Source organism: Triticum urartu, chromosome 3A (genome assembly GCF_056163025.1).
Source record: "Triticum urartu cultivar PI428250 chromosome 3A, HENAU_Tu73, whole genome shotgun sequence".
In the NCBI taxonomy this organism is placed as follows: Eukaryota; Viridiplantae; Streptophyta; class Magnoliopsida; order Poales; family Poaceae; genus Triticum; species Triticum urartu.
This window is the reverse complement of record NC_141875.1, coordinates 155,915,195-155,930,903: the sequence shown is the minus strand read 5'-3', so window position 1 is coordinate 155,930,903 and position 15,709 is coordinate 155,915,195. Positions and strand designations below refer to the sequence as shown.

General features: G+C 41.5%; 1 protein-coding gene across 1 annotated transcript; it reads right to left on the bottom strand.

The window, feature by feature from the left end:
* Window positions 1–6,787: 6,787 nt before the first annotated feature.
* Window positions 6,788–8,047, bottom strand: LOC147979019 (uncharacterized). Its single transcript, XM_087514987.1, has one exon. It carries the CDS (start codon window positions 8,045–8,047, stop codon window positions 6,788–6,790), a length of 1,260 nt encoding a protein of 419 aa, XP_087371113.1.
* Window positions 8,048–15,709: the final 7,662 nt, after the last annotated feature.

Below are 15,709 nucleotides of genomic sequence, written 5' to 3'. Positions count from 1 at the left end.
TGCTAGCAGGCGGCGGCGCAGGCGAGGAGCGGCGCGGGCGGAGAAGCAAGGCGGCGGCGGCGCGGGTCTGCGGCGTGCGGCGGCAGCGAGATGCGGGGCGGCGCGGTGAGTTGCGGGAGGGGGCGGCGGCGCGAGCAGCGAGAGGGGTCGGGGTCGGCCTTAAAAGGGCGAGGGGAGGCGTGGAGGAGGGGCGACGGCGCCGTGGAGGCGGCGGACTCCGGCGAAGTCCCGGTCGTGCACGGGAGTGAAGAGGCGGCGGTGACTTGGGCCGGCTGGCTGGGCTTCGGCCCAGTTGGCCCGGGGATTTTTTTAAAGAAAAACATTTTCCAGAAAAATTAAAAATAAAAACAAATTAAATGAAAATATTATATAGGCATATAATATATCAAAATTTTCAAAAAAAGAATATCTACAACATGAACATTTTTGTAAAATCAAATAAAATCCACACAAATTCAGATAACTCAAACAGTGCTACTGGTCTATTAAAAACCAACAAAAATCATTTTAAAAATACCAAAATGATTTCAAATTAATTTTTCTCCAATTTTCTATTGTAGGGAATCATGTTACCCTAATTTCCATATATTTTATTTTTGGAGAAAAATAATTTGAATAAAACTCAAATAACCCTAATTGAAAATAAATTCAAAAGAACTTTGAATTTAATTCTTTGAAACTCCCAACTCATATTTCATATAATTTGAAGAAGTCATTTTATCTTCTCTCGTGAAAATCATTGAGTTGCATAAATTTTCAGAATTGAAAATATTTTCAAATGAAATTCAAATATTTTCAACAACCCTTTTCATTTAATTTAAATGGAAGAAGTCATGTCATGTTCTCTCTAGGATTTTGGGTTGAAAAGAATTTGAATTCACGGAGATCAGAAAGCAAATATGAAAGTTTGGGAAAGTCCTTTTATTCCCTCTCATTTAACTTTCAAAAGTTTCGAATTCAGTCACTTTGAGTCAATCAATCAAATCTATCTATTTATTATAACATTCCAAAATTTAGAATTTTGGGATGTTACAAGAAGAAATATGTGGATAATGATATTGTTAAATTGAAGCTATTTCCATTTTCTCTTAGAGATCATGCTAAAACTTGGTTCTCTTCTTTGCCTAAAAATAGTATTAATTAATGGAATAAGTGCAAAGATGATTTTATCTCTAAGTATTTTCCTCCCGCTAAGATCATCTCTCTTAGAAACGATATTATGAATTTCAAGCAAATTGATCATGAGCATGTTGCACAAGCTTGGGAGAGGATGAAATTAATGATACGTAATTGCCCGAGACATGGTTTGAATTTATGGATGATTATACAATTTTTTATGCCAGATTGAATTTTGCATCTAGAAATCTTTTAGATTCGGCCGCGGGAGGCAGTTTTATGGAAATTACTTTAGGAGAAGCTACTAAACTCCTAGATAGTATTATGGTTAATTATTCTCAATGGCACACCGAAAGATCCACTAGTAAAAAAGTTCATGTGATTGAAGAGATTAATGTTTTGAGTGGAAAGATGGATGAACTTATGAAATTGTTTGCTAATAAGAGTGTTTCTTCTGATCCTAATGAAATGCCTTTGATGAGTTTGCTATAAACGTGGATAGAATTTCTCTTGATGTTTATTCTTTGAAACTTAGATCTATTCCACCTAAGAATGACATCAATGAGTCTCTCAAATCCATGAGAATTTCCATTGATGAGTGCAAGGAAAGAACCACTAGGATGCGTGCTAAAAAAGATTGCTTTGTGAAAGCGTGTTCTTCTAGTTTTCATGATAATAAAGATGAAGATCTAAAAGTGATTTATGTGTCCCTATTAAATCTTTGTTTTCCAATATGAATCTTGATAAATATGGGACTGGAGATGAGTCAACTTTAGTTAAAAGGCGTCCCAATGATTCAGAGTTTTTAGATCTTGATGCTAAAATTAATAAAAGTGGGATTGAAGAGGTCAAAACTTTACATAGCAATGAACCCACTATTTTGGATTTCAAGGAATTTAATTATGATAATTGCTCTTTGATAGATTGTATTTCCTTGTTGCATTCTGTGTTAAATTCTCCTCATGCTTATGATCAAAATAAAGCCTTTACTAAACATATCGTTGATGCTTTAATGTAATCCTATGGAGAAAAGCTTGAACTAGAAGTTTCTATTCCTAGAAAACTTTATGATGAGTGGGAACCTACTATTAAAATTAATATTAAAGATTATGAATGATATGCTTTGTGTGATTTGGGTGCTAGTGTTTCTATGATTCCAAAAACTTTGTGTGATGTGTTAGGTTTCTGTGAATTTAATGATTGTTCTTTAAATTTGCACCTTGCGGATTCCACCATTAAGAAACCTATGGGAAGGATTAATGATGTTCTTGTTGTTGCAAATAGGAATTATGTGCCCATAGATTTTATCGTTCTTGATATAGATTGCAATCCTACATGTCCTATTATTCTTGGTAGACCTTTACTTAGAACGATTGGTGCAGTTATTGACATGAAAGAAGGAAATATTAGATTCCAATTTCCATTAAGGAAAGGCATGGAACACTTTCCTAGAAAGAAAATTAAATTTCCTTATGAATCAATTATGAGAGCCACTTATGGATTGCCTACCAAAGATGGCAATACCTATATCTATTCTTGCTTTTATGCCTAGCTAGGGGCGTTAAACGATAGCGCTTGTTAGGGGGCAACCCAATTTTATTTTTGTTCTTTACTTTTTGTTCCTGTTTAGTAATAAATATTTTATCTAGCCTATTTTATGATTGTGTTTTTTATGTTTTAATTAGTGTTTGTGCCAAGTGAAGCCTTTAGGATCTTCTTGGGTGATTGATGTTTGATCTTGCTGATAAAAACAGAAAGTATGCGCTCACGAAAAGAATTTTTATTTTTGCCAGAGAGCGATAAAATACCAATTCAACTGCAGTAGATCAATATACAAATTATTTAGGTCCTCCTATTTTTTCAGAATGTTTGGAGTTACATAAGTATTCGAAACCTCCAGATTGCTACAGACTGTTCTATTTTGACAGATTCTATTTTTCGTGTGTTGTTTGCTTATTTTGATGAATCTATGGCTAGTATCGGGGGGTATGAACCATAGATAAGTTGGAATACAATAGGTTTAACACCAATATAAATAAATAATGGTTTAGTTACAGTACATTAAAGTGGTGGTTTGTTTTCTTATACTAACAGAGCTCATGAGATTTTCTGTTGAGTTTTGTGTTGTGAAGTTTTCAAGTTTTTGGGTAAAGATTTGATGGATTTTGGAACAAGAAGTGGAAAGAGCCTAAGCTTGGGGATTCCCATGGCACCCCAAGGTAAAATTCAAGAACAACCAAAATCCTAAGCTTGGGGATGCCCCGGAAGGCATCCCCTCTTTCGTCTTCGTCTATCGGTAACTTTACTTGAGGCTATATTTTTATTCACCACATGATATGTGTTTTATTGGAGCGTATTGTATGATTTGAGTCTTTGCTTTTTAGCTTACCACAATCATCCTTTCTGTACACACCTTTTGTGATAAACACACATGAATCGGAATTTATTAGAGTACTTTATGTGCTTCACTTATATCTTTTGAGCTAGATAATTTTGCTCTAGTGCTTCACTTATATCTTTTTAGAGCACGGGGGTGGTTTTATTTTATAGAAATTATTGATCTCTCATGCTTCACTTATATTATTTTGAGAGTCTTTTAGAATAGCATGGTAATTTTCTTTGGTTATAAAATTAGTCCTAATATCATGGGCATTCAAGGTGGGTATAATAAAAACTTTCATATAGAGTGCATTGAATGGTTTAATACTTGATAATTGTTTTGAGATATAATGATGGTAATATTAGAGTCATGCTAGTTGAGTAATTGTGAAATTGAGAAATACTTGTGTTGAGCTTTGCAAGTCCCGTAGCATGCACGTATGGTAACCGTTGTGTGACAAATTTGAAGCATGAGGTGTTCTTTGATTGCCTTCCTTATGAGTGGTGGTCGGGGATGAGCGATGGTCTTTTCCTACCAATCTATCCCCCTAGGAGCATGCACATAGTGCTTGGTTTTGATGACTTGTAGATTTTTGCAATAAGTATGTGAGTTCTTTATGACTAATGTTGAGTTCATGGATTATACACACTCTCACCCTTCCACCATTGCTAGCCTCTCTTGTGCCGCGCAACTTTCGCCGGTACCATAAACCCATAATTTACCTTCCTAGAAACATCCACCATACCTACCTATTATGGCATTTCCATAGCCATTCCGAGATATATTGCCATGCATCTTTCCACCGTTCCGTTTATTATGACACGCTTCATCATAGTCATATTGCTTTGCATGATCATGTAGTTGACATCGTATTTGTGGCATGGCCACCATTCATAATTTTTTATACATGTCACTCTTGATTCATTGCACATCCCGGTACACCGCCGGAGGCATTCACATAGAGTCATATTTTGTTCCAAGTATCGAGTTGTAATTCTTGAGTTGTAAGTAAATAAAAGTGTGATGATCTTCATTATTAGAGCATTGTCCCATGTGAGAAAAGGATGATGGAGACTTTGATTCCCCACAAGTCGGGATGAGACTTCGGATAGAAAAAAGAGGCCATAAAAAAGGGATAAGGCCCAAAAAATGAGAGAAAAAGAGAGAAGGGGCAATGTTACCATCCTTTTTCCACACTTGTGCTTCAAAGTAGCACCACGATCTTCATGATAGAGAGTCTCTTATGTTTTCACTTTCATATACTAGTGGGATTTTTTTATAGAACTTGGCTTGTATATTCTAATGATGGGCTTCCTCAAATTGCCCTAGGTCTTCGTGAGCAAGCAAGTTGGATGCACACCCACTTAGTTTCTTTTGTTAAGATTTCATACACTTATAGCTCTAGTGCATCCGTTGCATGGAAATCCCTACTCACTCACATTGATATCTATCGATGGGCATCTCCATAGCCCATTGATACGCCTAGTTGATGTGAGACAATCTTCCTCCTTTTTGTCTTCTCCACAACCACCATTCTATTCCACCTATAGTGCTATGTCCATGGCTCACGCTCATATATTGCGTGAAAGTTGAAAAAGTTTGAAAAGGCTAAGTATGAAACAATTGCTTGGTTGTCATCGGGGTTGTGCACGATGGGAGCATTTTGTGTGACAGAAATGAAGCATGGCCAAACTATATGATTTTGTAGGGATGAGCTTTCTTTGGCTATGTTATTTTGAGAAGACATAATTTCTTGGTTAGTATGCTTGAAGTATTATTTTTCTTATGTGAATACTTTTGTCTTGAATCTTTTGGATCTGAACATTCATTCCACAATAAATAAAATTACATTGAAAATTATGTTAGGTAGCATTCCACATAAAAAATTCTGTTTTTATCATTTACCTACTCGAGGACGAGCAGGAATTAAGCTTGGGGATGCTTGATACGTCTCCAATGTATCTATAATTTTTTATTGTTCCATGCTATTATATTATCTCTTTTGGATGTTTAATGGGCTTTAATATGCTCTTTTATATTATTTTTGGGACTAACCTATTAACCGGAGGCCCAGTGCCAGTTCCTATTTTTTTTGCCTATTTTAGTGTTTCATAGAAAAGGAATATAAAACGGAATCCAAACGGAGCGAAACCTTCGCGAGGATCTTTCTTGGAACAAACGCAAACCAGGAGACTTGGAGTGGAAGTCTAGAACTCGGCATAGCTTCCACAAGATAGGAGGGCGCGCCCAGGGGGGTAGGCGCGCCCCCACCCTCGTGGGCCCCACGGAGCTCCACAGACGTACTTCTTTCGCTTATATATTCTCTTATACCCTAAAAACATCAGGGGGAGCCACGAAACCACTTTTCCACTGCCGCAACCTTCTGTACCCATGAGATCCCATTTGGGACCTTTTCCGGTGATCTACCAGAGGGGGATTCGATCACGGAGGGCTTATATATCAACACCACAGCCTCTCTGATGATGTGTGAGTAGTTTACCACAGACCTTCGGGTTCATAGTTATTAGCTAGATGGCTTCTTCTCTCTCTTTGGTTCTCAATACAAAGTTCTCCTCGATGTTCTTGGAGATCTATTCGATGTAATACTTTTTGCGGTGTGTTTGCCGAGATCCGATGTGATGTGCCCTTCGACAGAAAAACTACAGTGCGAATAACTTTTCCTGATCTTTCACGGCACAATTCAGTTACAATCAGTATTTCTCCTTAATCTTCAATCGTTCCCCTATCTGAATAAGCAGCAGCAAATCAATATGCAAACCGGCGTAACAACGATCCAGACTACTCCAGAACTAGACTTACTAGATGCAAATCTAATTAAACAACATGCAAACCCTGCGAGACACCGGAATCACATGGACGAGCCCTTTGGACTCACGTAGTAGATTAGAAGTCACAGTCTCCAATCCTCCACGCCAAGCAAACACGAACCCTAGATGGATTCTCCAAAAAAACAAGCAGAACTTGGCCACAGGAACATAGCGAGTTTCTGGTTTATCTTAAGTAAAAAAACTCCCCTGATACATGGCCAGTTCGGCCCTATAAATAGTGCGCGCAGGCACTTGACTCGGTTAGACTTGTACGACTAGGACTCTTATTACTAATTGGACTCTCAAGCCGACCGTAGCTTGTACTACTACTAGTTTGACTTTTGTAACTAGCACGTGCACGTACTAGTACTAGATAAAACACTTGACAGTAGATGGCATGCATCTACTAGTACTGAACCTAGAAATAAAAAGGACACACAATACTTGTATGTTGAAATTCAGTTCAATTCAACTTTAGTTGAATTTTCCCCACTGTCAAAAATTGGCATGGAGTCCTGAATGTGGGCTTCACTTTCTTTGCTGGTATGATCTGCATTGTGTCAGTTGCGCCGGTGTCATTCACCCGACGCCTAGCTGGTACCACATACTTTGTTACATCATCAACCTCAATCATGGCCGCATCATCCTCCCTCCCATCATAGGAAACCGTCCTCGGTTTCGACCTATACCTTGCAGATTTTTTCTTAAACACTTCAACAGTACACCTTATATCCTTTGCTTCTTTGGGAAGCATAGCATGAAACACACCCCTGTGCATAAAAGTGTACCTATTTGTTCGTCCATGAAGAAGAGCGTTAACATCATGCTGCCACGGACACCCCAAAATAAGGTGACAAACATGTAGTGGCATAACGTCGCATTCCACTTTATCCACATAGCCATCAACAGAAAAAGGAACCTTCACCCTGTGAGTTACCTTCACTTTGCCCACATAATTGATCCACTTCATATAGTATGGTTTCGGATGCTCCCAAGTTGGCAAAGAAAAAGACTCCACCACATCCTTACTAATCATATTGCTAGCACTGCCACCATCAATTATCAGTTTGCAAACTTCTCCCTTGATGGTACATGCAGTTTGAAAAATACTCCGTCGCTGTCCTGGTTCAAAAATGACCTTGTCATCTCGCTGGACCTTATGTGCTAGCAAACTCTCCATATCAGGATCATCTTGAGGATAACATAGTATGGTGTCACCACGACCTCTTTCGATTCCATCCTCTAACTTAGGCATCTCATCTTCAAATTCTGAAATATATTCCGCATCAACCAGTAGAACCCTTCGCTGATTGGAACATTCATGATTCATGTGTCCACGTCCTCCATACTTGTGGCAAATAATATTACGGTGATGAGAAGACGTCGCACTAGATGAAACTTGAGAAACCTCCTTTGGTGCAGCAGCCACTTTGGTTTGTTCAATGCTTCCCGACTTATAAGAAGTAACCGGCTTAGCACTAAACCCACCCTCAATAGGAGAAGAACCACGTCGCCCACTGTTGTAAGATGGACGAATCTCTGAATCTTGCTTCTCCAATACCCAACGTTCAGCACGCTCCGCTTGATGAAGCAACTCGTGAATATCATTATATTGCATTAAATCAACACGGTCACGAATCTTTTCTTCTAACCCCTCAAAGAAACGTACCATGGTCGCCTCCGCAGACTCACGCATAGCTGTACGGATCATAAAAACTTGCATCTCCTTGTAGTACTCATCAACTGATTTTGTACCTTGCACTAAACGACGCAGTCTACTATGAAGCTGGCAAGTGTAGTAAGCAGGCACGAAACGTTCCCTCATGATTCGCTTCATGTCAGCCCATGTCGTTGGTCGCTCGTGAGTACGGTTTTTATTATCCCACCATACAAGAGCATACTCTGTAAATTCCATTGATGCAACACGAACCTTCTTCTCTTCGGAGTAGTTATGACCATCAAAAATCTGATTTACGCGCATCTCCCACTCCAAATATTTCTCCGGGTCAGCACAACGTCCTGAGAATTCGGGTATGGTTATCTTGATTCGACCCAAACCATCATCCTCGTTGGCACCATTGCCGCCATAGTCACGGCGCCGCCCAGCATGGCGGTGAGCCCCAGTATCATGTCGTGGTCGGTGAGGTACGCCTCCACGGGCATCGGAATCCTCAGAAAAGTCACCATCATCATCGTTGTCACGATCACAACGTCGTCGTGGTGAGCGGGACTGTCGGGGTGCCACATCTCTCGCCTGAAGGCGCTGAACTGCTGCGGTGAGCCAATTAAGACTCGCAGTCACCACCTATAGACTATCAGTGCGCTGTCGGTCGCTGGCAGTCAAACGTTCGTTCAACCTGTCCTCGACGCCAACAATATTTGCAGACAACTCCTCAACCCTTGTCCCAAGCTTCTTGTTCGCTCCCTTGATCGACATCAAATGGATACGTAAATCATCACTTATATTCAGATCCTCCGAAAGTTCATCGCCCTCCTCATGATCAGATTTTTCATGCTGCGAGTTCACCATCTTTCAAACAATTGAATCAAATAGCCGAGAAAAAAAATTGTACCGTGATCAACCTTGCTCTGAATACCACTTGATGCGCCCTTCGACAGAAAAACTACAGTGCGAATAACTTTTCCTGATCTTTCACGGCACAATTCAGTTACAATCAGTATTTCTCCTTAATCTTCAATCGTTCCCCTATCCGAATAAGCAGCAGCAAATCAATCTGCAAACCGGCATAACAACGATCCAGACTACTCCAAAACTAGACTTACTAGATGCAAATCTAATTAAACAACATGCAAACCCTGCGAGACGCCGGAATAACATGGACGAGCCCTTTGGACTCACGTAGCAGATTAGAAGTCACAGGCTCCAATCCTCCATGCCAAGCAAACACGAACCCTAGATGGATTCTCCAAAAAAACAAGCAGAACTTGGCCACAGGAACATAGCGAGTTTCTTGTTTATCTTAAGTAAAAAAAACTCCCCTGATACACGGCTGGTTCGGCCCTATAAATAGTGCGCGCAGGCACTTGACTCGGCTAGACTTGTACGACTAGGACTCTTATTACTAATTGGACTCTCAAGCTGACCGTAGCTTGTACTACTACTACTTTGACTTTTGTAACTAGCACATGCACGTACTAGTACTAGATAAAACACTTGACAGTAGATGGCATGCATCTACTAGTACTGAACCTAGAAATAAAAAGGACACACAATACTTGTATGTTGAAATTCAGTTCAATTCAACTTCAGTTGAATTTTCCCCACTGTCAAAAATTGGCATGGAGTCCTGAATGTGGGCTTCACTTTCTTTGCTCATATGATCTGCATTGTGTCAGTTGCGCCGGTGTCATTAACCCGACGCCTAGCTGGTACCACATACTTTGCTACATCATCAACCTCAATCATGGCCGCATCACGATGAATTGTGAATTTATGATCAAGTTTATCTATGAATAATATTTGATTCTTCTCTGAATTCTTATATGCATGATTTGATATCTTTGCAAATTCTTCGAACTATCGGTTTAGTTTGGCCTACTAGATTGATCTTTCTTGCAATAGGAGAAGTGCTTAGCTTTGGGTTCAATCTTGCAGTGTCCTTTCCCAGTGATAGTAGGGGTAGCAAGGCACATATTGTATTGTTGCCATCAAGGATAAAAAGATGGGGTTTATATCATATTGCTTGAGTTTATCCCTCTACATCATGTCATCTTGCCTAAAGCATTACTCCATTCTTATGAACTTAATACTCTAGATGCATGCTGGATAGCAGTCGATGTGTGGAGTAATAGTAGTAGATGCACAATCATTGCCGGATGCCTATATTTCATTCTATCAATTGCTCGGTAGCAATTTGTTCACCCACCGTAATACTTGCTATCATTAGAGAAGCCAGTGAAACCTATGGCCCCCGGGTCTCTTTCTTATTATATTGCATCTCTTTTATTATCGCATCTCGTTTACTATTTTGCAATCTTTACTTTCCGATCTATACAACAAAGATACCAAAAATATTTATCTTACTATCTTTATCAGATCTCACTTTCACAAGTGACCGCGAAGGGATTGACAACCCCTTTATCGCGTTGGTTGCAAGGTTCTTGATTGTTTGTGCAGGTACTAGGTGACTTGCGTGTTATCTCCTACTGGATTGATACCTTGGTTCTCAAAAACTTAGGGAAATACTTACGCTACTTTGTTGCATCACCCTTTCCTCTTCAAGGGAAAACCAACGCATGCTCAAGAGGTAGCAATGCCACGTGTCGGTCACCCTTGACGAAAGCACTTCTATGACGTGTGATTTATCATCATGGAAGGGGACACTCTGTGAAAATAATTTTGGTAATGTCATGGAACACTTCTACGACAACACAGATATGACTATCTTGATTCTATCATAAAATCGTCATGGATGTACATGCATGACAGAAAATGTGACCTACTGTGACAAACACATATCATCACGGAAGTGTATATTTTTTGTAGTGAAGACTACGGGAGACACACGCACTAACTACTTCTCACATGCTGCCATCGGGGCATGCTGGCCAGACGCAGGCATTCTCCTTCCCGGCCTTGTAGGCGGCAGCCCACCGTGCTTCGATCTCCGCCAAGCTCTCCTCAGCACGGCGTGTGGCCTCTTGTTGCTTGCAGCAGCGGGACTCTATTTTCTTGAGTGCTTTTTGCCTTTTCCGCTCCTTCTGTGCGGCTTTGGCCGCCTCTAGATCCACTGCCCATTTGGCCATGGCAGCCTCAAAGTCCGCCCATGTAACTGTGTGGCCGCCGGCGGCGATGAACTCGGCACAGCGAGATGCCGTCGCTTCCTTACCATGTGTACGGCCGCGGGCGGCGAGGAACACAACGCGGCGGGATGCCATCGCTTCCTTACCGGTTACAGTGCGCCGCGGTGCCATGAACAATGCTTGGAGAGAGCTCTGGGACAGAGGGGACAGGCATCCGTACAGTGCGGTGGTTTTTAAGAGCTCAACGACAAACGACAAAGAAAATTTGGCTTCCCTTACAATTTTGCTCATTCATTATCGCACACGGTTCATCTCCGTCGCCTCCGGAAACAGTGTGCGCTGAGCCTATTGTGTGTTGCATTATGATTGGTCGGAACCCCAACCACGCGGATCGCGCATGTGCACCGTAGGATGCGCCGTGATCGAACGGCAATCCACGTCCCTCACATCACACCCGTGCAGCTGTAACTGGATTGGATTTATAGGAGATAAATGCCTAGAAAATGCACACAATCCCCTAAATATGGTAAATGAGCCCGGAAAATGCCAAATTTGAACACAGTGATTTGCAGGGTGTATGTTCGACGTAGAATAGAGAGTCTCTTGTTTTGTCACTTTCATATACTAGTGGGAATTTTCATTATAGAACTTGGCTTGTATATTCCAACAATGGGCCTCCTCAAGTGCCCTAGGTCTTCATGAGCAAGCAAGTTGGATGCACACACACTTAGTTTCTTTTGTTGAGCTTTCGTACAATTATAGCTCTAGTGCATCCGTTGCATGGTAATCCCTACTCCTTGCATTAACATCAATCGATGGGCATCTCCATAGCCCATTGATTAGCTCGTTGATGTGAGACTTTCTCATTTTTGTCTTCTTCACATAACCCCCTCATTATTCTATTCCACCCATAGCGCTATATCCATGGCTCGCGCTCATGTATTGCATGAAAGTTTATAGGTTTGAGATTACTAAAGTATGAAACAATTGCTTGGCTTGTCATCGGGGTTGTGCATGATGAGAGCATTCTTGTGTGACGAAAATGGAGCATGACTAAACTATATGATTTTGTAGGGATGAACTTTCTTTGGCCATGTTATTTTGAGAAGACATAATTTCTTAATTAGTATGCTTGAAGTATTATCTTTTTTATGTCAATATGAACTTTTGTCTTGAATCTTTCGGATCTGAATATTCATGCCACAATTAAGAAGAATTACATTAAAATTATGCCAAGTAGCACTCCGCATCAAAAATTCTGTTTTTATCATTTACCTACTCGAGGACGAGCAGGAATTAAGCTTGGGGATGCTTGATACGTCTCCAACGTATCTATAATTTTTGATTGCTCCATGCTATGTTATCTACTGTTTTGGGTAATATTGGGCTTTATTATCCACTTTTATATTATTTTTGGGACTAACCTATTAACCGGAGGCCCAGCCCAGAATTGTTGTTTTTTGCCTATTTCAGTGTTTCGAAGAAAAGGAATATCAAACGGAGTCGAACCGGAACGAAATCAACTGGAGAAGTTATTTTTGGAAGGAAATCTACCGGATGGACTTGGACCCCATGTCAGGAGCCAAGGGAGGTGCTCATGAGGGTGGGGTGCGCCCCCCCTAGGGCACGCCCCCTGCCTCGTGGGGCCCCCGAAGCTCCACCGACGTACTTCTTGCACCCATATATACTCACATACCCTAAAACTTCCAGAACAGATAATAGATCGAGAGTTCCGCCACCAGAAGCCTCCGTAGCCATCGAAAGCCAATCTAGACCCGTTTCGGCACCCTGCCGGAGGGGGCAATCCCTCTCTGGTGGCCATCTTCATCATCCCGGTGCTCTCCATGACGAGGAGGGAGTAGTTCTCCCTCGGGGCTGAGGGTATGTACCAGTAGCTATGTGTTTGATCTCTCTCTCTCGTGTTCTTGAGGTGATACGATCTTGATGTATCGCGAGCTTTGCTATTCTGGTTGGATCCTATGGTGTTTTCTCCCCCCCCCCCTCTACTATTTTGTAATGGATTAAACCTTTGAAGTTATGTTATCAGACTGAGTCTTTAAAGATTTGAGGACACTTGATGTATGTCTTGCCGTGCGTATCTGTGGTGACAATGGGATATCACGTGATTCACTCGATGTATGTTTTGGTGACCAACTTGCGGGTTCCGCCCATGAACCTATGCATAGGGGTTGGCACACGTTTTCGTCGTGATTCTCTGGTAGAAACTTTGGGGCACTCTTTGAGGTCCTATGTGTTGGTTGAATAGATGAATCTGAGATTGTGTGATGCATATCGTATAATCGTACCCACGGATACTTGAGGTGACATTGGAGTATCTAGGTGACATTAGGGTTTTGGTTGATTTGTGTCTTAAGGTGTTATTCTAGTACGAACTCTAGGGATGTTTGTGACACATAGGAATAGCCCAACGGATTGATTGGAAAGAATAACTTTGAGGTGGTTTCGTACCCTACCATAATCTCTTCGTTCGTTCTCCGCTATTAGTGACTTTGGAGTGACTCTTTGTTGCATGTTGAGGGATAGTTATGTGATCCAATTATGTTATTATTGTTGAGAGGACTTGCAATAGTGAAAGTATGAACCCTAGGCCTTGTTTACTATCATTGCAATACCGTTTACGCTCACTTTTATCATTAGTTACCTTGCTGTTTTTATATTTTTAGATTACAAAAACCTATATCTACTATCCATATTGCACTTGTATCACCATCTCTTTGCCGAACTAGTGCACCTATACAATTTACCATTGTATTGGGTGTGTTGGGGACACAAGAGACTCTTTGTTATTTGGTTGCAGGGTTGCTTGAGAGAGACCATCTTCATCCTACGCCTCCTACGGATTGATAAACCTTAGGTCATCCACTTGAGGGAAATTTGCTACTGTCCTACAAACCTCTGCACTTGGAGGCCCAACAACGTCTACAAGAAGAAGGTTGTGTAGTAGACATCAGTGCTCTCTAACTGGTGCTTTTTAATAAGAGGATGATGACTCAGCATAAAAGTAAATGGATAGGCCCTTCGTAGAGGGAAGCGGGGATTTGTAGAGGTGTTAGAGCTCGATTTTGAAATAGAGATGAATAATATTGAGCGGTATACTTTCATTGTCAACATAACAACCGAGAGATCTCGATATCTTCCATGATACACACATTATAGGAGGTTCCCAAGCAGAATGGTAAAGTTTATACTCCCCCACCAGCAACAAGCATCAATCCATGGCTTGCCCGAAACAACGGGTGCCTCCAACTAACAACAATCCCGGGGGAGTTTTGTTTGCAATTATTTTGATTTGATTTGAGCATGGGACTGGGCATCCCGGTGACTAGCCATTTTCTCGTGAATGAGGAGCGGAGTCCACTCCTCTTGAGAATAACCCGCCTAGCATGGAGGATACAAACAGCCCTAGTTGATACATGAGCTATTCGAGCATACAAAACAGAATGTTTATTTGAAGGTTTAGAGTTTGGCACATACAAATTTACTTGGAACGGCAGGTAGATACCGTATATAGGAAGGTATGGTGGACTCATATGGAACAACTTTTGGGGTTTATGGAGTTGGATGCACAAGCTGTATTCCTGCTTAGTACAAGTGAAGACTAGAAAGAGACTAGGAAGCGACCAGCTAGAGAGCGACAACAGTCATGAACATGCATTAAAATTAATCAACACCGAATGCAAGCATGAGTAGGTGTAACATCCCAATTTTACTAAATTAGGATGTTAATAGATCATTCATATGCATATCATATTTTTATTGCATTATTTGCTTTTTCAGAATATTCAAATCATTATGCAACAAAAGGCAATTTATTTGGAGTGGAGATAACATGACTTCTCCCCTATTTTAAAAATATTCATATTGTGCAGAATATTATTTCTAGTCCATCTGATATGTTCTGGTAATTTTTGTGATCTTCAAAGTATTTTAATTGTGTGTTATTTTACTGTTTGTGTGGCCTTTTGCATCAAAATGAATTTCTAAAATTGCATTAGGTGAGGAACTAGTGTTCCTGTAGTTTATATTATCAGTGTAGATTTTACTGTGTGTCTACGTATTTTTTATTTTTTATTTAGTTTTTATTCTGTTGTTTTATTTTTTAGTTGTTTTTGCTGCTGTAGTTTTTGTTTAAAGAAAAAAACACAGCACGCAACACCGAAGCGCAGCACAGCGCAACTCCGCACCACGGCCCAGCTCGCCGCCACGGCCCAGCAGCCTCCCGTTCGCCCGCAGCCCACCTAATCGCGAAGCGGTAAGCGCAGCAGCCAGCCGCGCCCGAACCGCGCCTGAATCGCACCCGATCCGACCCGCACCAGCGCCCGACCCGCTGTCTCTCTCTCTCTGCCAGCGGACCCCGCCACGCACCCGTCCCCTACCCCGAGCCGGACACTACAGCCGCATGCACGCACGCCGAAGCCGAACCGCTCTCGTGCCCTGGTTGATTCCGTGTGCTCCAGGGACTCCGTACGCGAGCAAAGGACCCCAGGGAAACCCCGCACCCCCTGTCCCAATCTTCCCCATTGCCGCACGCCTTGGTTGGGGCGTTTGGATCTCGGGAGAAGCTCCGCCGCCGCCGCCGATTCTTCGGTCGATTCCATCG